This window comes from Halichoerus grypus, chromosome 10 (assembly GCF_964656455.1).
Source record: "Halichoerus grypus chromosome 10, mHalGry1.hap1.1, whole genome shotgun sequence".
Classification (NCBI taxonomy): domain Eukaryota; kingdom Metazoa; phylum Chordata; class Mammalia; order Carnivora; family Phocidae; genus Halichoerus; species Halichoerus grypus.
The window spans coordinates 11,384,107-11,406,630 of NC_135721.1; the positions used below are offsets into that span (position 1 = coordinate 11,384,107).

The window sequence follows — 22,524 nt, forward strand, 5'->3', positions numbered from 1 at the left end:
TTTTTGTTTATACTAAAATGCCCACAACAGCCTAACAGTTGAATCTATGTTCCTAGGCACACTGTCCTTACCTCTGTGACAAAGGGATCGGAGAGGACAGATTCATAAAAAGGATGACAGCCTTGTTTTTCTAGACCTTCATTGGCTATGGTTCCAATTTGATAAGCACCACCGAATTCTTGCCCCTAAACAGAACAAAGTGAAGAACAGTGGATAGAAGGAAAGAGCGCTGGGGGCAGATGCGGAGAGGAGAAGGAGGGTTGTTTCCGAAGAAATGGATCCACGTGCACTGTGGGATCTACGGACTGTGTGTCAGTTTGACATGGACGCCCAGCAGAGCGGGTAAGAATGGCACCCACATTCTAAAAGCAGCCCTTCAACCTCAGCCTGCATGCCTTCTGATTTTCCTGGTCATTTGGACATCAATGCATTAAAAACAAAGAAGCAATCAGTGTTAAACACATGACAAGTTTTCTATCCTACAGTCAGAGTAACCTTCCCAAAACATCATTTCGTACATATTGCTGCCCTGCTCAACACACCTTTAGTAGCTCTGAACAAGACTAACAGGCCACAGTAGCAAGTCTAAACTACGTAAAATAACATTTAAAGTTCTTCAGTGTCATCAAACATTCAAGACGAATTCTTTATTCCAACCAAGATCTACTTCACGCGTCCTACCAGCTTCTATGCCTTTCTTCCACCATGAGGGCCCTGTCCATGCTGACTGCCTCGGCAGACCCCACCCTGCTTCCAGGCCCACCAAGGATCTCACCTGCTGAAACCCTACCAAGCTGGACGCAAGATGGAAGTGCGCCCCTTGCCTCTTCCCCGCCACCCCACAACTGCCTTCAGGACCTGTCAGCAGCGGTCCTCACTGGCAAGCGCTTTCAGATCCCTAGTAGTTAACTGTCTTCAGGTTGACCTTCCTCAGATCGTAAAGCTCCTCACTGGAAGAGCCAAGTCAAACACAGTCACCCATTCCTCCGAGTTTACGGAGCCCTCACTTGATGCCAACCACAGCCTCGGGAAACTGTGAAGCACTGCTGGAAATGATGACGAGAATGACAACTGACACTTAACAATCTGGTATCAGGCACAGGGTTCCACACTTCGTCTGAGGCACGTACGCTCAAAAAGTCCAAGACGCGAGACAGAAAAGTCACCATAATCATACCTAGTGTGATACACACAATGAGAAGAGACGTGCAGACGTACCCCCGAGTCAAGCATCCACCATCTGTCTGTGGGATCGACATTTACCCAACCATCTCGGCTACGTCACCCTTGCTTCCCCTCTTCCCTGCATATCCCACATCCAGACCATTCACAGGTCCACAAAATACATCTCCCACTTGCTTCACCGCTGCCCCGGTCCACCCCTTCACCACCTCTCCCCTGGAGCACCAGACCAGAGACCTCTTTGCCCCTGCCCTGACTCATGCTGTCAGTTCTCCACAAAGCACTTAAATGGTCTTCGGAAAGTGAAGCTGGATCACACAACCGCATTGCCTACATTCTCCAACTGCTTTCCGTCCTACTCAGAATAAAATCCGGGTCCTCCTCACAGTTTGTACACGGCTTGGCACGTTGGCCTCTTCTTACCACCTCCTTGATTTCATCTCTCATCATTCCTCCCGCTGTTTACTCTGTTCATACTACACAAGCCTCCTTTCTGTTCTACAAAGATGTCAAGCATCTTCCTTCAAAAAGGGCTCTCTGTACTTGTTCTGCTTGGCTCAGTCAGGTTTCTGCTCAAGAGTGACTCCTGATACACCAACCTTCCGATCTAAATCAGTCCTTCACTCCCCCAGTATCAAGCATTCTCCCCTTACCTTGAAGTTATCCTCACAGTCCTCACTACCACCTACCATTACATTATTACAAATACTTTATTGGTGGGTTTCTTTGTCTCCCCCACTGAAATACAGGCTCCGCAAGTGAAGGGTTTCCCAACTCTGCTCCCAATCACTAGCACGAGCTTTGACACACAGAAAACGCCTGAGGAGTATTTGGAGCATGAATGAAATGAACGATACACCCACTGAGTGTTTGGGGTGAACTTATAAACAAGCATGTTTCTTTGTCCTTCAAGCTTTCCAGAGAGACTAAGGACTGCAGTGTGAGAGCGCAGGGAAGACAGCAGGGGAGCAATATGTTCACTGGTCACAGAAAGCACACTCCATCGTTATACCACTCGTCCCGACCTCTATTTCCAGAATGGGTGAAAGAATCTGTCACGCTGTTCTCTTTACCAAAAGCACCTACTAAAAACTGAATGTGTCATCTGCTAAAATTCACATGTTGAAATTCTAAGCCCCCAAAACATGATGGTATTAAGAGGTGGGGCCTTTGGGTGCATATACAATGGAATATTACTCTGCTATACAAAAGAAAGAGATCTTGTCATTTGCGACGACATGGATGGACTTAGAGGGTATTATGCTAAGGGAAATAAGTCAGACAAATATATGATTTCACTTACATGTAGAATCTAAAAAACAAATGAGCAAACAAACAAAAAGCATAAGCAGACCCATAAATAAGAGAACTGATGACTGCCAGAGGGAAGGGGGTGGGGGATGAGCAAAGTGGGTGAAGGGGAGTGGGAGGTCCAGGCTTCCAGCTATGGAATGAGTAAGTCACGGGTTATGAAAGTACAGGGAACACAGTCAAGGTACTGTAATAGTGTTAGATCACGACAGATGGCAGATACACTTGTGAGTACAGCATAATGTACAGAGTGATCAAATCACTATGCTGTGCATTTGAAACTACTGTTACATTCCACGTCAACTACACTTCAATTAAAAGTAAATAAATACATTTAAAAAAAATAAGATATGGGGGCCTTTGGGAGGTGATGGGCTCATGATGTTGGAGCCCTGCAGAGAGCTCCCTCAACCCTTGCAACATGTGAGAACGCAGCAAGCAGAACCCACCAGAAGCTAATTTGCCAGAGCTTTGATCTTGGACTTCCCAACCCCCAGAACCGTGAGGAAGAAATGTGTGTTGTTTAAGCCCCACAGTATATGGTATGATTGTTCTAGCAGCCCCAATAACCTCAGCCCCCATGCCATCTTCCAGTGCTTTTCCTCGACTACTGGCCCATAGAAATATAGCAAAAACAAGTAAGCACCGATGAAATCATTTTCCTTTTCATCCCACTAAATTTTAATTCTGACATCAAATCCAACCCCACCCCAATCTGTATCAGTGTCTTTTGCAAGCACCCAATGGGAGTAGGTTACATTCTATAAAATAAATGACTCTTCCCCTATCTGATGGGAGGCCTCGATTTCTTCAGAGATTATTTAATAATCTAGAGAAGATAAAGCTGTTCACAACATGAAAACGACTGAGAAGCAGTGCTAATGCATTAACAGAAGCCCGAGGATGGATTCTGAAAAGACAGAGGTCTTGCTTACGTGAAGCGGTCGGAGGTAAGTTAAGGACTTCTTCCACCACTGCCCGTCACTGACCGCCTGCAGCACGGCCTTGGTGGTGGTCGTGGTGCTGGACAGGACCTTCCTGGTCGCAGCGGTGCTCCAGCCTAAGAGGTCGGAGTTGCTGCCAGGAACACCGACTTCGCCCTAGTTAAAACAGAAAAGGCCAAGAGCAAAAAATGCACATGGCCAGAAGAACAGAGAGTGATCATGAGACTACTTACACTTCTCAGACATAAGAAATTTAAAAATCCATCTTTGCCAGCAACAAAAAAATGTGAAACAAAGCACTACTGGCATATCGTACCTCCTTGGATCATGTACAAAAGAAATCTGGTAAAGGAAAAACCATCACCATGCATTAGTCAAATAATCCCCTTCAGAAACATTTATGAAGCAAATAATGGGTTCTTTTTTACCAATCTAATATCCTACCAACGAAAAACTCATGTTTATTTCTTAGACATTTGAAAATATTTATTATACAGGTTAATTATGAAATAATTTAGTCATTTGAACAATGCTATGGTGACCCAGACAAAGGTAGAAGACTCGGAGGACCCATCTATAAATGTTGAAAGGTATTCTGTTTTTCATCTAAACAAGTGGATGATTAATAGTGTTTAAAAGGTTTATAACATGAAACCTCCTGCCAATCTGGAAGCAATCAGCTAAAATTCTGAGGCTCCATTTACTCATCTGAGAGATTCCACGTGGAGAAAAATGCTAATACATTAACATTTTTTTTTTAAGATTTTACTTATTTATTTGACGGAGAGAGACACAGCGAGAGAGGAGGGAACACAAGCAGGGGGAGAGGGAGAGGGAGAAGGAGGCCTCCCGCCGAGCAGGGAGCCCAACACGGGGCTCCATCCCAGGACCCCGGGATCATTACCTGAGCCGAAGGCAGATGCTTAACGACTGAGCCACCCAGGCACCCTACATTAACATTATTTTAAATAGAAACAACAACAACCACATCTGCTTTTGATCAAAGAAAAACACTATTTGTTCTACAAAAACAAAGTTCTTGGTTTAGTGTTTATCTACTTCCACTTATTTTTTCTTAAGTTTTCCATTTAAATGAAAGCGAAGTTAAGGACTAGTCCCTCTATTTCAATAGCCTTCCTGATACTGATAGAAGGAGAGCGTAGTTTGGCTATTTAGGTCCACATCACATCACTTATTCATGTATTATAAAAGTAATAAAAAACGTAAATGATGTAATCACTCAGTAATTGCCAGGACATCACACATCACAAATACTGAGGATACAAATGCACTGTTGTAGACCAAACTGACAGCTGCCCTACATGGTAAGTAGAATTACGGGCCCCAAAGATGTCCACGTCCAAATCCCTGGACCCTGGCAATACACTGCATTCCATGGCAAAGGGATTTTGCAGATATGATTAAGGACACACACCTTGAAGTGATTATCTAAATTATCGGAGTGGGACTAACCTAGTCACACAAGCCTTTAAGCAGAGAACCTGTCCCAGCTGGGGTCAGACAGAGGGTGTCTGGGACATGCCATGGGGCAGAGGCAAGAGACACCTGAGGCACGAGGGGACTCAACCCATTATCAATGGCTTTGAAGATAGAGGAAGGGGCCACAAGCCAAGGTGTGAGTGGCACCTAGAAGCTGAGAAAAGCCCTCAGGTGACAGCCAGCAAGGCAACAGGGACCTCGGTCCTATAACCACAAGGAATTGAATTCTGTCAGCAACATAAATGAGCATGGAAACAGATCCTTCTTTAGAAGCTCCAGAAAAGAGCACAGCCCTGTCGGCATCATGATTTTGGCCATGTGTGACTAAGGGGAGACCCACCTAAGTCTGCCAGATTTCTGTCCCATGGGAATTATAATCAATTTGCACTGTTTTTAAGTGGCTAAATTTGTGGTAATACGTTATAGCAGCAATAGAAAACAAATAATATCATGTTAGGATACTTAACTTCTAGAAAACCATTGTGAACTTTACTCTTACTTGCAAAAGGAAATGAATTTAAACTATATCAACCAATGCTTACAATTTGTCCAATTTGTCGTTTAAGGTTTCTCATAAGATTTTCTAAACTGTGCTTTTAACACACACACACAAAATTGTGTCCCAACACTGTAAGAAATGATAATTATGGAATAGTAATAGTGTTATAGCTAAGCTACAACGGCAACCACCTGGCAAAATAAATGTATCAAATCAGGGGCACCTGGATGGCTCAGTTGGTTGAGCATCCCACTCTTGATCCCAGCTCAGATCTATGATCTCGGGGTCATGAGTTCAAGCCCCGTGTTGGCCGCCACACTGGGCGTGGAGCTTACTTAAAAAAAAAAAAAAAAGTATCAAATCAATAAGCTGTATCCCTTAAGCTAACACAAGGTTTTTATGTCAAATATATCTCAATTTAAAAAAAGTTTTAAAAAATTGCGTTTCCTATGAACTTTTTGGATATTGGGAAAAGTATAAACTATCAACTCAATGCAATCACTGTAATTTGATTATGAAAACAACAACATAAAAAATGGATTTTAATAAGGAAAAAAATCATGTTAAGTTGCTTATATACTCATAAGGGCAACCATGCTAAAAATAATAGTTTGGAGTTTAGCTCATTAACCAACGCTTCTGAAAGGACAAGGTAGAAAGTCCTACGTAGGAAAAAGACAGAATTCTCCCTCCAAGTCTAATAATGATGACGGCTTGCTGTGGGCCAGGGCTGCACAAAGTGCTTCATATGTGACTGGGCAAAAAACCGGAAGGGAACACAAAAAAACACAAATAGTTTTAATGGTAGCATTACTACAATTCTTTTCTTTCCTTAATTTCTTCCCTGTGTGAGATGGCAGGAGAGGCTGATTTATTCTCCACTCTGGCACCGCTGACAGCTGGTTCATCATGTGGGACTTAAGTCAACAGAAGAAAAACAAGCTGATTCCCAGGGGCCCCTCTCTTCTCAGAAGGCCCCAACCCCAGCCGACGAGCTTCTGATGGTGCACAGTGGCAGTTACCTCCAGGTCCCAGCCTGCGTTTCTGGAGTGGGGCCTTTTTCCACCGGACAGCTGGCAATCATGCGTGTCACCCACCAGGTCCGGCCTAAGCACTGCTCTCTGGGCTACTGAAAACCCTGGAGATCGGGGACACTTGGGCTTCACTCGGATTCTGAGTTTTCCCCTTAATAACTGTGCACAGAGTGGAAACGGCTGTGAGTGTCCCTCTGTGCATAACACTGCCAAAAATAGTTCTTTGCCAGAAATAAAGCTCAGAAGGAATCTGAAGTATACATTCCCTCTTTTACACAGATACAGATATGTAGATATAGATACATGTGTATATATGTATATATATAAATACATGTAAAATATATAGTAAGCATCTCAATTTATTGGCTATATTTTTGAATTACTTAAAATTTACATCTGAAAAAAAAAAAAACCACCCCAGAAACAAATGAGAATTCATTCACTTACTCAGCAGTTACTGAGTGACTCTTAATTCAGTATCATGCACGACACCAGGCCATGAGGAGATAAAAACAGCTTAAGACACAGTCTGAGCTCACAAGTCGCTCTGAAACTAGGGAGGGAGGCAGAGTAATATCAACTTCTCAAGCCGAGGTGCATAAAAAACACCACGGGAACATGAAGAGAGGTCATACCTCCCCTGCCCGGAGGCACGATCACAGAAGGCTTCGCAGAGAAGGTAATATTCCAGCAGGAAACACGACAGGGCTTCCAAAGGAGGAATGGCAGAGAGAGTTTCAGGCAGACTTATGCAAACCAAGAGCATGAAATAAACAGCATGGCCAACTGGAGGAAACCTGAGCGAGTCAGAGAAGGTGTGGACGCTGACACACCAGGGCAAGGGGCAGAACACCAGGATGGAAGGAGGGAGAGGGGACTGGAGCAAGAGATCCACTGACCAGCCCAAAGCACTTCTGCTGCCGCCCTAACAGATGGGAAGCCACTGAAGGACTCTAAACAAAGGGAGTCGCACAATCAGATTTGTGTTTTAAAAATATGACGCGAGGCACAAGAATCCAGTTAGGAGGTTGGTGCGTTAGTCCAAGTTTAAACTAATCAGGGACAATTTGAATTAAGATCATAATGCCACAAACATATAAGGTTACCATAGGGTATTTGTCTACCTGAATGAATACATTAAGTGTAAGTGTTTTTATTTCTAATCCTTCTAAAAGTGAGAAGGGCCGGACGTAAATCAGATAAGCAGAGAAATCCAACTTTCTAAGAAATAAAGTACATGGTCACCAGGTGGGTCTTAGGGAAGAGCTGAGAGAAAGAAGACAAGAACAGAAGAAAAGTCAGGAACATAAGCAAATGTTCATGGTCAGTTGAGCAAGGTTAGATGCAGTGGGGGTAAAAATGAGCAATGCAAGTTACTGAGGAAGAATGAACAGAGGACCAGGTCCACAGAGAGGAATAAGAAAGATCTAGAGACCTTTTTTCCCCAAGAGCAATGTCTAGTAGAAGTCCTGTTTATAATATATAAGAAACATAATGGCTACCATTTGCTAAAAGCATACTATGTGTCAGGTACTGAGCAGGTGCTTCCTATGTTCATTCCTAAATTTTACAGTAACACTGCAGAGTAGGTAGGAGAACGCCATATGATGGAAAAGCAAATTGTAGATCCAGTAAGCAGAATATGCTGCCCACAGGCAACTGGCCTAAAGGTGTCTCCTGTCTTCTTGACCAGGTCTGGCTATCGAAATGTGTGGTCCACTTGTTTTTCATAGGGTTCTGACATAATATTACACACACACACACACACACACACACACACACACACACTTAAGGTCATTTATTCTTCTGTGTTATAAAACTAAAATCTCATTAAAGATGGCTTGAAAAATTTATAAGATTAGGAGAAAAAAAGACAGTACTTATTCACAATTCCATGATACAAAGACAATAGTGCCAGTATACATTCTCCCTTCCTGTCTTTAATCCAGGCTTAAGAGATTTTTCTATAAAACCTTTTCATTCAAGGATAAGATATATTAAAAATGTGTACACATAAGTGTACAGTTTGATAAACTGTAACAGAGGCAGGTAATCAGCACTTAGTAACAGACCACCACACCAGCATCCCAGATACGGCCTTCGTGGTCACTTCCAGCCACTCCCATGGCCGAGATAAATGCTCTTTTGACTTTTGGCAGCATAAATTAGTTTCGCCTATTTTTATACTTTATATGAATGGAATTATGTCCTCTTTTGGGTCTGATCCCTATCATTCAACATAAATTCATTCATATTCTTGAAAGTAGTCAAAGATTATCCAACTCACTGTTAGTGCAATGCTGTTACATTATTAATGTAACAGTATTATACAGTGTGAACATATCAGAACTTATCCTTTTTTTCTGTTGATGAGCACTTGGATACTTTGCAGTTTGGAGCTAATACCAACAGTGCCACCCTGAACATGATAATAATTATCTTTTGGTGAACATACGCATTTCTGGAGATAAGGATTACTTAAATATACAGTATGCATCTGTCCAGACTTAGTAAATACTGCCAAACATTTTCTAAAATGGTTATACCAACTGAACTCCAACGAGCAATTACAACAGTTCTGGTCATCCACATCCATGCCAACACTTGGTATTACATTTCTTTTTCCTTTTAGCATTACCAGTGAGTATATAATAGTTATCTCTCTGTGGTTTTAATTTGTATCTCTCTGGTGACTAATGAAGTTGAATAATTTTTTATGTATATATTGGCCATTTGAGCATCTTCTTTTGTGAAGTGTCTGTTCAAGTGTTTTACCATTCTTCTGTCAATTATCTGTTTTTTTATTCACTTGTAATTCTTTATATATTCTGAATACACATCCCTTATTAGATGTAGAAATTGTGAATATTTGGCAGATTATCTTTTTATTGTTCTAACGTTGTCTTTTGATCAATAGAAGTACTTAAATTTTAAATTATTCCTATTTATCAGTTTTTTTATTTTATGATTAGCATTTTTTGTATATTTAAGAAATCATTGCCTACTCCAAGGTCACAAGGACGCTCTTCCATATTTTCCTTGACATGTAATGTTTTTACTGAAAGTAAAATCCTGTTATGACAGTGTACTGCCCCCTCTCCTATGCACCTGTATTAGATGCATCCTTCTAATGCACTTACCATAATATATTGATATTTTGATTTTTTTTGTCTGTCTTCCCAACTAGACAGTAGCTTTTCAAGGGTAGGGACTATGTTTATTCATTACTATATCCTCAAAATATGTGACAATCCCTACCCTGTAGTTTGTATCCGTAGATCCGTAGATCCGTGCGAGAAGTCTGGTTTTCTGCCCGTCTGAGGACACGTTTCCTGAAGCCTAATATGTTGCACCTATGGTATCTAAATGGTACTCAAATAAGACTTCATGCCACACGTTCAGATCTTGTTCACCTTTAGAATGTTCTTAATCGAGAGGGTATATTGAATGATTTGAATGTCATCAACTAATCCAAGTGTAGAATTAAAAATATAAACAAGGTAAGAAATATCGCACTTAAACACAATGCCACTTCACTCAGAGGAAAATCAAGTCAGTTGAAAGATATCAAAAAATATAGGCTATAGAACAATTATTCCATTTCATAAAATGAACCTAAACTTTATTTATAGTTCATATGGATAGGTTAACTCAAGATAGGAAATTTAAGATACATAAAACTTAAAAGTTTGTTCCAGAAGATAAATGAAATTCACATGCTCAGAAATGTACAAGATAAAAGGGTTGTAAGAGAGTCCCCTAATGAGAATTACAAAAGATAAAGTAAAATAAAAGGTTCATTTGGGCCACAGAAGAAGCATCAAACTTGGGGACAATCTAACAAGATTATACTATAACTAGAGAAATTAATGAGGAAAACAGTTTTCGTTCAACTACATGTAATGGGGAAAGAAAAGAGAGGTTAGGCAAAATTTACTCCCTCAAATGATTACTACTGGCACTTTTTATATTCATAGTTCCACACTGCTAATTAATTTAGAATGTGCAACCGCAGAAATAGATTAATCCCCCAAACCAAATCAACAACTCCCAGCATAAAATTCAACATGAAATCTCATTAATGTCAAGTGTGTTACACAGCTCAAAGGTTAACTTACTAAGCATTAATAGTATCTTTCAAATTCTACAATAGACACCATTACTGATCAGGTTCATAAGAACAAGAATAGCTCCCCATGTCAAGCTTGGCTTAGAGAAACGATTCTTGCTGATCGATTACTATAATGAATAATCCATTTTGGAGTTGCTTTCTCTGATGTCTGGTAACACATGGGTTAATTTCTGAGAAATCTGTTTGCCCACTATAAACTGAGTTGGTGGTACACATAAATTAGGTAAGGATTACAAAGAGCACTCAAACTAAACTCATCCACTATCCCTTCTCCTCCAACAGATCTTTAGATGATCCAAAGCTCTTCCCTGTACCTAACACTTACAGTAAATTTCACCCTGAACTCAAAATATTAAGAATGCAATCTTTATCATGGGTGATGCCACTTTTAGAAGTATCTGTCAGAAGAAGCAGTAGAAAAATGCCCCATGGAATAAATCACTCACTATAAAGTCTGATTCTGCTTTAGTTCATCCGCTAATTAACAGGCCAGGTTACAATTTAGATGTTTTCACCTTTGCAAGTCATGAACCCCTATACAATTCTGATGAAAGCTGTAAGTCCTTTCTCCAGAAAATAGAATGCACACACATGAACAAAGTCACAAACAGACACACACACACACATACACCAAATTTGACACACGGTATCAGAGGCTTTGGGAATCAAACCCTTCTTGAATCTCCTAGCATTCTTGTACCAAGACTAAGAGGCATATAGTTAGGAAAAATAGAGGTATCTGAAGTATATTTTTATTTTCTTTCACCATACCCAATTTTTAAATAACATTTGATAAATGATTTGCAGTTCTAAATGCATCCACAAAATAAATTTACTAAACACATACTTCTGGCATGCCTACTATGTTTAAGACCCAGTGCTAGGCAACAGAGTTACCATGATGATTAAGATATTGTCCCTGCTCTCAAAGAACTCATAGTACATTAGGAAAGAAAGGCAAATAGGAAATTTGCTTTATTTCATCAATGAACTGAGAACTTATCAAATTGGACCCCATTCAAATATTCCTCCCCTTATAGTAACAGAATTTATCCCCACCATCATATCTACATCTTAACCTTTGTCATTTATTTTATTCACATATTCAACAAATATATTTGACATTAAGTATAACAAGGACAGACACTGTTCTAGATACTGAAAATAGTAGTGAACAAAACATTGCTCCTGCCACAAAGATCTCCCCTTACATTCCAAGAAGAGATAAGCAAAAAATAAATAGCATGTCAGAGAAGTGTATCAGATCAACAATAGGATAAGAGCTAGGAAGAAAAATAGTGATGTAGAACTGTGTATGCAGAAAGCAGGGAAGCTCTCACTGAGGACACAATTGAGCAGAGACCCGGGAGAAGCGAGGACAAGTCATCTGTTTGTATATGTGGGAGAACACTGCAGGTAGAACTCAGCAAGCACAAGGATCCAGAGGGAGAACTTGATGGGAAAGTTTCAAGAATAGCAAGAAGGCCAGTAGGACTGGAGTAGGCTGAGCAAAGCCAGATTTGGGGGAGAGAGGGCAGAGGGCAGGGCAGGAGAGAAGAGATCAAGTCAAACAGCTAGTAGGGAAGACAGATCATGGGTGTCCTTGCAGGAGGGACATCATAAAAATTTAGTGTGTACTCTGAGGAATGTGGCACGATCTGATGTATTCTTGAAGAATCACTCAGGCCGCCTTGTTGAGTACAGACCGTAGCCAGGAAAAGAGCTCAAGCAGGCGGACAAACAGAACACCACCATAAAACTCTAGGTGAGACACACTGATAATTTAAACCGGGGTGGTAGCTGCGGTAATGGTAAAATATGGCCCAATTCCAAGTCCACTGGGAAAGTGGAGCCAACAGGATTTCTTGACAGGCTGTATGTGTTACGTAGGACAAAGAGAAGAAATGAGGATGACAACAAGCTTTATGACCTAAACAACTAGAAAGATGGAGCTGCCATTTTCTGACACAGGATAGAGCACAGAAGGAACACCACTGTTGGCCCAGGTGGAGCGTGGGATGTTAAAATCAGTGGTTCACTTTTAACACACTGAGATGGATGTCTGTAAGAAAGGTAAGTACAAATGTTAGGTTGGCAGCCATACGTACAAGCCTGGAATTCAGAAGACCAGGGCTCAAGCTATAAGCAGGGAATCATCTGTACAAAGTTGATATTTAAAGTCATGATAATGGGTGCAATCATTTGGGAATGAGTATAGGCAGTGAAGAGATTTAAAGACTGAGACCTGGGGTATCCACCACTTAAGCTGGGGAAATGAGGAAGGACCAGCAAACACGATGAGCCTAAGCAGCCAATGAGGTATAAAGAAGACAAAGAGGTTGTCCTGGAACAAGTATGTATCCAAGGTCACTGGTAGGTCAAATAAGATAAAGACAGATTTGACCCATGAATTTAGCAACAAGAGGTCACTGGTGACCCAAACACACAAGCTGTTGTGATAAAACAGGGAGGAGAAATAGGCTCATGGTGAGTAGGCAAAAGGTAACCGGAGAAAAAGAAGATGGGGCCACTGCTAGTATAAAACAAAGGAGTACAGGACAAGTCCCCCAGGACAGTACACGTGAGCCCCTCCAGGGCCAAGTGGTCCTATCACAGGCCTCCTTAAAAGGAAAGGAAACTGTTGAATCTCCCAGATTTCACTAAGATACGCTATTTTTGCAAAGTTATCTTTTCAAGTGGATTTAAATAGCAAGACTAATTAAAAAGTAAAAACCATATTCTTTGTTACAAAAAGAGTCAAACGTAAAGACAACAAAACAAATATATTAGAAATGCATGAGCCCTATGAAGAAAGGGCGGGATGAAAGAAAGAACAAAGCCTGGAATACCAATGGGGGTGCGAAAGGGGGCAGCTAACCTAAGCCCTTGTGAGGAATGGAAATCTGCGATATAGATCCTCCAAGCCAATTAGAATGACAGGACGCACACTCCTGACCATCAAGCTATGGACTGAGCCAACGCATTATCCTACAAGCATGCCAATGAGCAGAGCACGGCCTCCTTCGGTCAGCTCTCAGAGAGGAAACATGACACACTGAAATGCCTGAGTGTTCTGAATCGTGTTAGCGCCGTGCTATCATCCAGTACTCGGACATCACAGGTTACCATAAACTCAGTCTCCCACAGAAAACATTCCTCAGGCAATGTTATCCAAAAAAAAAAAAAAAAGAAAAATTAATGAAGACCTAGTCTGTTCCCAGTGATGTGCTGGCATCATGAGAGTGAAGAAAGCACAATCAGCACTTACACAAACTTACGGAGGCTACGCCACAAGAAAACAGGAAATTCTCCATCTCTGGAGCCCATTTCTACCACTCTATCCCAGAGCAATGCTAATATAACTATGCAAAATGTGTACATAAAACGCTCAGTGCAGCTCAGTCTAAAATAGAGGAAAATCAAACACAATCTAAATGTTCAAAAACAAAGTAAAAGATAAATAAATCATTGTATGTGCATCAAATGACCACTAACTCACTCTTATAGAAATGGTCTGTATACAATGAGAAAAGCATATATCCATGACAAATAACATTATATGAAAAAAATAAGCTTCAAGTTAATATATGCAGTATGACTCCATATTAGTTTAAAAAATAAAATAATTCTTCATGAGACAGACAATAGTTGCACAGAAAATCTGTTTATACTCAAAAAAAAGTCTGGAACATTTTTTATAAACTTAAAAAAAAAATGTTTACCTCTAAGCAGTGGGATTCCTGGTATAGGTAGAAAGAACTAAGAGAAGAGAGAACTTATCATATTAACGTATTGTTGATTAAATTATTTCATATTTTAAAGTAGAAAAACCAAAGTTACCACAAATTTCCATGTACTTCTCAAAAGTTAACAAATGTTAACATTTTAGCACAGATGTTTCACATTTCATTTTTTTTTATTTTCAGGAATAAAATACGCCAAATAATGTCAATTATCTGAACCATGTCTTCTCTTAAAGGGATTGCTAAAATAAAAGCCTATATTAATTTTTGTAATTAAAAAAAATTATGAATTCCAGTTAAGATGGAGAAACGAACCCATGTTTCAGTGTGCTCACTCTGCTCCAAAATACTGAGGATAATTGATGAAAAGAGCAGAAAGGCATTCAAGTTCAATGGAGTTCAACATTTTGGGGGCTCAGAATTCCGCTGCTGTCAGTGGTTACCAGGTGCTCCTTTTTAGAGGATTGGGGAATTGAAAGGATCCCCTGTAACAAGCTCAGACTCACTGCCTGGGACTATATATTTATATAAAACTGCAAATCTAGAGAGATAGAGAACTAAGACAGGGCCCAACTCCCTCACTGGCTCCATGCTTTTATTTCTCATATATCCTCAACATTACAAGAGGGAGTCCCATGTCAAAAGCTACTATAGGACATGGTTCTAGACTGAAGCACCAAGGGTTCAAATTGAGGAAAACCACAAAACTACAGAATCCTTAGACACAGTCTAGGGAGCTAAAAAGTAAACTGAACAGGGTGGCTCAACAATGAGCTTGAAAACCAAAACTCCAGTACACCTAGGGAAAAGAGACAGTAAAGTGATAATTGTAACAAAATTCATTCCAGATGAAATAGTTTCCTTTAAAATTTCAAAATATTAATTTGTCTTTGTGAATACCAAACATGAGATTTAAAATCCTTCCAGAAGGAATAAGCTATCATAAAACAGAAAACAATAAAACAAAATAAAAATCATCCCACTGAACTAATTTTTATGTATGGTAAGAAATTCTAAATTCATCTTTTTATATGTGGATATTCCTCAAACCTATAGTTATTTCACTTAAAGTGGCTTATTTTTACTTACTTATCAATAAATATAAGAGCTAAAACTCTAAAACGCTTAGAAAAAAGCATAGGAATAAATCTCCATAACTTTGAGTTAGGCAGCAATTTCTTAGCTACAACACCAAAAGCAGAATAGCAATAAAAGAATATTGATAAGCTGGACTTCAGCAACACTAAAAGGTTTTGCACTTCAAAAGCTATCATTAAAGAAAATTTAAAAACTCAAGTCACACAGAGAGAAAAATATTTTCAAATCATATACTTGAGAAAGGACTTGTATCCAGAATTAAAAAAACAAAACACCACCACAACAAAACTCTTACAGCTCAATAAGCAGCAGCACATAAAAAGATGCTCATTATCATTACTTATTTGGAAAATGCATACCAGAATGATAATGAGATATCACACACATCCCTGAGAATGGCTTTCATCAAAAAGCCAGGTAATAGCAAGCGTTCATGAGAATGTGGAGACACAGGAATCTAAATACCTCCTGGCAGGAAAGGAAAATGGTACAGCCCCTTTGGGAAACAATTTGGCCATTTCTTCAAGTGTTAAACACATATATACATGCAATTAGCAGTTCCATTCCTACATACCTACATGAGAAATCAAAGCACATTTCCATACAGAGACGTGTGCACCAATGTTCAAAGTAACAAAACTGGTGAATGGAAAAAGAAATGGTTGTCTTGGGATGCCTGGGTGGCTCAGTTGGCTAAGCGACTGCCTTCGGCTCAGGTCATGATCCTGGAGTCCTGGGATCAGGTCCCACGTCGGGCTCCCTGCTCAGCAGGGAGTCTGCTTCTCCCTCTGACCCTCTCCCCTCTCATGCTCTCTCTTTCTCTCTCTCTTTCATTCTCTCTCTAATAAAATCTTAAAAAAAAAAATGCTTGTCTCTGATACTGAAAGACAACTGCCATTTTGCTCACTTCTAGATATATCTAAACAATCCTTTTATAAATCCAAAATCACTCTATATTTAGCCCATGCCCCAGTTCTAAATATTAATTAGTCCAGTTGTATAAATCTATATAGCCACTTAAAATGTTCATAACAAGTTTTCCCACAGTGAAAATGATTTTTTAATGGGAACCTTATATATAATCCATTTCCAAATCCAATTAGATTTATCTGGGGGAAAACACCATTGGCTAAGTGATACAACAAATACTAGCTAAACAAACGTTAACACACTCTAAATGGTGGAATACTGCTACATCTAAAAAACATAATAACCAACATTAATAAGAAACGGAAGACTGTAATTTTGGTAGTTATTCACAAAATATGCATTCTGTTCTATTTATAAAGTAGTATCTTGTTCATGGGGACAAAGCCGGTATCTTCAAACTTGTCGGCTCTACTTGAACGAATGCAAATGCTTCTGTGAAGCAATTACATCTTTACTTTGCTTGGATATATAAATAAAAATTATTATTTTCACAACTGAGTAATGAAAGTCTTGAGCATTAAGCAGATTACACATATAGTCAGCTCTCATTTACGGTTATAATTTAATGTGGTTATTATATCTACTGTTAATGTGTAACACACAGCACCTTACAGCTAAGCACTGTATTTTAATCTAATAATAGTAGCTATAATATTCTGACATGTGCTTCAAGAATCAAAGCCGTAATGTATTCATTGAGGGTTTGGATTTGCACTTCATGAGATCTAGATTTCTTACAACTTGCTGAAAAAGGACAAACAAAGACAAGAAAGCTTTTAAGGAGCTACAAAAAAAAAGGAGAAAGGGAAGAAAAAGAATCATTTGGAAGAATTCCTTTTCCTTGCTAAGTAGAACATGTAAAGGACGGCTGGTGGTCTCCTTCATTTACTAAAGAGACTAATGGACTAATGGACTAATATGTGTCCACTTGCAGTGACTGACACAGCATGTCCCACTAAAGGGTCAGGTTGACACTTTCTAATTCATTGTAGAAGGAGAAAATAGGAAATCCAAAAGTCACAAAGGTTTTTTCCTGGATTTTATAAAGAAGGATGGGGATTCAGAATAAGCGTACGAAGCTGAACTCAGCAGAAACACTTTTCAATTCTATGCTGAACAGAGAAATGATATACCCCTTATACTGGCCAAAACATAAAAGGATCTCAGTAGCCACATATATATGAATTAAATTGGAAATTCCTTTTATTTTTATGCTAAAATCTACTTTCTAACTAATTTTTTCCACAGACTAATCTTTACGCAGTGGAAGTTTCCAACTGAGCTTTATCAAACATTTCCTAGGCGTTCACTATGTGACAACCACTCTACAGAGAGTACAAAGATAAATGATATGCTTCCAGTTACCGCACAATACCAAAGCACACCACACAAGAGCTGACACAATGATGTGAGAGTACATGGAGGATAAAGAAAGAGGAATAGTTAGAGGACTCAAGGAAAACTTTCCAAAGAAAATGATACTTCAGATGGGATCAAGGGGTAAGAAAGACGACCAGAGCACAAGGCAAGAAGGGCAGCAGTGACAGAATGAAAACTCTAACTAAATGACACCAAAGGTGTGACAAAGCTAGAGAATGGTGGTGATTTTGGTAGGACTGGAACCCAGTGCATGTTTGGGAGGCATGAAAGGAGATGAGGCTAGAGAGAGCAAGATGAGATGTGGCTGAATCAGTGGGGAGGGACCAGAGGCTCAAAAGACATAAAACTTGGGATAAAGAAGGTGCCATTGAAAGTGAGTCTTCAACTGGACTTTGAAAGATGGTAAAATTGGCCAACTTTGGCCAATTTTAGGGACAGCTGGCCAATATAAGAACTGCTCTGTATCCCATAGAGAGAACACCACAGAACTTAATGTGCTTTCAAATCCAGTGAAAAAAACAAACCAAGAGCAATCAGTATGACTACAAGTCAAAACATGCCAAAGACAAAACATGTCCACAACACTCCAGGCCCCTAGAAAATGCTATGGCTTCCATCCAGAGAGAATGCAACAATAACAACAAAGTCTACTGTCTCGGTTGATGGCAGAACACAATGCTCCATTCCGTGTCTGATCTTCCACAACTGTGATATCCATCTGGTAGCCAGTTGCCTCATGTGGCTATTTAAATTTAACTTAATTAAGATTAGATTTAAAAATGATTTCTTAGGTGCCCTAGCCATATATCAAGTACTCAACAGCACATGTGACTAGCAGCTACCATACTGAACAGTGGGGATATAGAACATCTCCCTCACTGTAGAAAAATCCATTGGTCGGTGCTATCCCGAAGTCATCATTACAGAAGAATAGGAGAAAATTCCTTACGGACAAAAAAGTCACATTACAAACAACTCTGAGATCCTCAGATCACTCAGCACTGAACTAGGGTTACAAGAGTATATTCAATATGTTTGTCAAAGTGAATTTTAATATAAAAGAATGAATTACGGAAATGGCATAGACATACGTATTCCACTATGCGCAAAAACTAAGTATCTCTGCAGTAACTCCATTAACAGATTCCACAACTGAAGCTTTGTGTCAGACTTCCAGAAGTAACGATATAGTACACAACCACAAATGAGTTTGGCAAAATGGATACAGCCAACTAAAAAAGAAAAAAAAAAGACTAGGTGCAGCTCACTCATCACAATAGACATCTCCCCATATGAATGACATTTCACATTTTGAAAGTGAAGTTTATCATTTAAAGGAATCCTGTGGAAAACCAATCTATAAAGAGAATTACCATCTCTTAATTGACCTAATTAGAATATTTATGTTGTTAGAAATAGAGAGAGTGAAGTATCATGGAGAGTGAAATGCCACAGAGCCAATGCTGACCAAAAGGGGGTACGTACTCCCTCCTTTCTCTCCCAGGATGAACTATCCTGAGACATGGACATACTTAAGTGGTTCAGACAAACTTTATTCACAAGAATCTCAATGAGGTGAGGGAAAAGGAGAAAAATCCTATAGAAAATGAGCAAGAGAATTAAACAGGTACCTCACAAAAGAGGTTCTCTCCTGAGCTAATTCCATCTCATTAATAATGAGGAAAATGCAAATCAAGATCATAAATAAATATCACTAAATACTTAACAGGTAAAATTAAAAAAGAAAAAAAAAAAACTAACAATGCCAAAGTGCTAAATTGGAATAAATGGCAATCCCAAACACTGCTGCTGAAAATGCAATTGGTAAAACCACTTTGGAAAATCATTTGGGGTTACTGATCGAGGTTCCAACTACGGATATCTGCTAACATCCACTTCCAGGGCTGGGGAAGTAGATGCCGGAGACAAAGTTATGACATGTGCATGAGGGACCTGTAAAAGTGATGACACAGCTTCAGTTTTAGCCAAAACCGAACAGACACCAATGCCAATCATCATTGGAATGGATCAACTGTAAAATATGCACACTGCAATTAATTTCTCCACACCAGTAACAATAAATAAAACTGCACTACATAGAAGAGTGTGGATGAATCTCACAAACGATACGGAGCGTAAGCTATTTCTATTACGTACAAAAACAGGTAAAATTAAACTATTAATGGGTGAGGAGTGATGGATATTAAAATTCTTTAAAATTCTTTAAAATAAGAACAAAAGCCACAAAGACCTGGTGTCACGACAGCTGTGATCTCTGGAAGGAGAAAGAAGGGCTAGAAATTAAACTGGGAGAGGGTGTGTGTGGACCTGTGGAAGGCTGGTCATACACTATTTCTCTGGTGGTTTCATGGATACCCTCTTTGTGATAATTTATTGAGCTGAACACTTTTGTGTACTTTTTTTTTTATATGAATGTTGCATTTCACGAAACACACAAAAAAAGCTTAAAAGAAAAACAGTCTCTCCATCCCTGTCCACAGGGCCAGGCGATTCCCAATTCACTCCACTCCTGGCCAGGTTTTAAACTCCCCCCCGCCCCCCCAAGACTAACTCACCTCTTGTTGCACTTTACTAATTAATGGTGAGACACTGATACTCTCCCCTCCTTCTGGATGGATCTGGAAATTCACTTTTTGATAAAGAATCTGGAAAAAGAACATGACACAGTATGAAGGAATTGTGTTTTTAAATTCATCGCACTTCACAATGTAGATTGGAAATTTAAAAATTACTCTTTTGAGGAAAAAGTTGCTATTTCATAATGAACACTTTTTTGGGAACAGGCTTACTTCAGGACTTCCTGGACAGCTTCCCAGTTTCAGAACTGGGAACCACTGTTGGAAAAACTGGTATACAACATATTGAATGACAAGGACATGAAAATGAGAATTCCAGAATTTCTTCCTATATTCTTATATCCTGCATTGATCCCTTCCTATATTTTTGCAACAAGAGCATTAATCCACCCTCAGGCTGATTTATCCTCTGAATTTGAGGAAATTCAGCATCTCCTCAACCAAAACTCTTTCCTCTGCCATTTCCAAAGGGCCTCTAAGGGATGGTGTCACCCCTGGTTTTAATTCCTATGGTTTCAAATATACTTTACATGATCATTTCTTATGTTTTATTCTTGACAACACTAACTTTCCCCATTATATTCAATTAATATGAATTCCTGTTTTTCTCATACTTGCCTTGTACCCTTCCTTCCTTACCATAACAACACTATTTTATATCCTAATATCTTCAAATCCCTTTCCACATAAGTGACAAGCTATTTTTCTTCCATAAATTAAAATTCTATTATTTTAAAAAATGATCACAGATCTCAGATCCACACATCCAACAAAATACATTTCATACAGTTCGAGATTTACTTTCCTGGGAACACTTACTTCTGTCTGCAGTGAGCTGCTAGCTGCCAAAAGTAGTTCGATGCTGCTAGGAGGGCAGTGTGTCAAAGCAAAAGCCATGAGCTCCTGACGAGTGGCCAAGTCCTGGTAACTTTCTGATTGTCCTAACTGGCTACAAACATCCCAACTCTTAGAATAACCTGCAAAATTGGCAAGCAAAAACAAACTGATTTTCACAAGAAAAGTCTCCAACCTAACATGAGAAATCCAATGGCTTTCTGCTCAGGTCTTGGGTTACCAAAGCACAATCGTGGTCATTAGTGATACATAACATTTTCATAAGCAGAAATACATAAGGATCTAAAACAGAAAAGAAATATTAGGCTGGTTTATTATGCAGAAAGTTTAGCAATATTCCAGACATGTTCTTCTGATAAACTCTGCTTCATTTTAGAATACCTGACAATAACTACAAATACTCTACTTAGCTTTGACGTTGAGTAAAAAGCTGGATATCTGAATTCGGAAGACTTGAGGGTATGGCCCAACACTGCTATTTAGCACTTGTGTGAGCTTGAGAGAGTTCCAAGTGTCACACTTCTTTTACTACTACAAAGGGACAATAATAACGCCTTCCTCATTGAGTTGTTGAAGGATTAAATAACATTTCTATTTAAAAGCACTTTGTAAACGGCAAGGTGTGAGAAAAGAAAAATTATTATAGGCAGCTACATAGAATCATTCACTTTATAGAAGACAGAGATCCAAGGACAGAGCAATGCCTACAGTCAGCCCTGGCTCCCAGCAGAGATCTTTGTCCTCCACAATTTTATACTCCAGATTCTTAAAATTTATTTTTATGTGTAGTTGAAGGAGTTCTAGTGTGAAAGGGTTTTGTTTGTTTTTTCTAAGTACTAAGTTCTAGTTTGAAAGGGTTTTTTTTTTCTAAATACAAAGGCCTTGGTCCAGAATAATTTCTCTAAATATGTAAAGTAAAAATCCAGGCACTACCCTTATGGGAATAAAATTCTTACAAAGCTCTCTAAATAATTTTAGAGTAATTCACTGTTTTTTCAAAAACATAATTATTCTGAACTTAATGTTACAAAGCCAATATTGGTTAATATTAAAATTGGCTTATTAGTTAACATTAACTAATACTAATTAATTAATATTAACATTAATTAGCTAATACTAATTAGTTAATATTAATACCAACTGGTTAATATTAACATAGTATTACAGAATGTAGCTCTTTTATGAAATTGATTTTCTAATGCTGAAGTTATAAAGCATTGAGTTTTTCCCCCAGAGCTTTAAACATTTTCATAGATGTCCTGACAAAGATCCTCTCCCTGACCAAATACTGGTCGGGCTCCTCTGAAGCCTCTGCACAT

At 39.2% G+C, this 22,524-nt stretch overlaps 1 protein-coding gene across 3 annotated transcripts in view; it reads right to left on the minus strand.

Moving 5' to 3' along the window:
- Nucleotides 1-22,524, minus strand: part of NBAS (NBAS subunit of NRZ tethering complex) — a 317,946-nt gene that overhangs the window by 131,348 nt on the left and 164,074 nt on the right. For all 3 annotated transcript variants that reach the window (XR_013441601.1, XM_078055983.1, XM_078055984.1), the window contains 4 exons: nucleotides 21,170-21,327; nucleotides 20,330-20,419; nucleotides 3,429-3,593; nucleotides 72-185 (listed from right to left, as the gene is read on the minus strand). Coding sequence is in view for 2 of the 3 variants with exons in the window: in XM_078055983.1 (XP_077912109.1) it covers nucleotides 72-185; nucleotides 3,429-3,593; nucleotides 20,330-20,419; nucleotides 21,170-21,327 (527 nt within the window). In the remaining variant the exon portion in view is untranslated. The remainder of the gene's footprint in view (nucleotides 1-71; nucleotides 186-3,428; nucleotides 3,594-20,329; nucleotides 20,420-21,169; nucleotides 21,328-22,524) is intronic.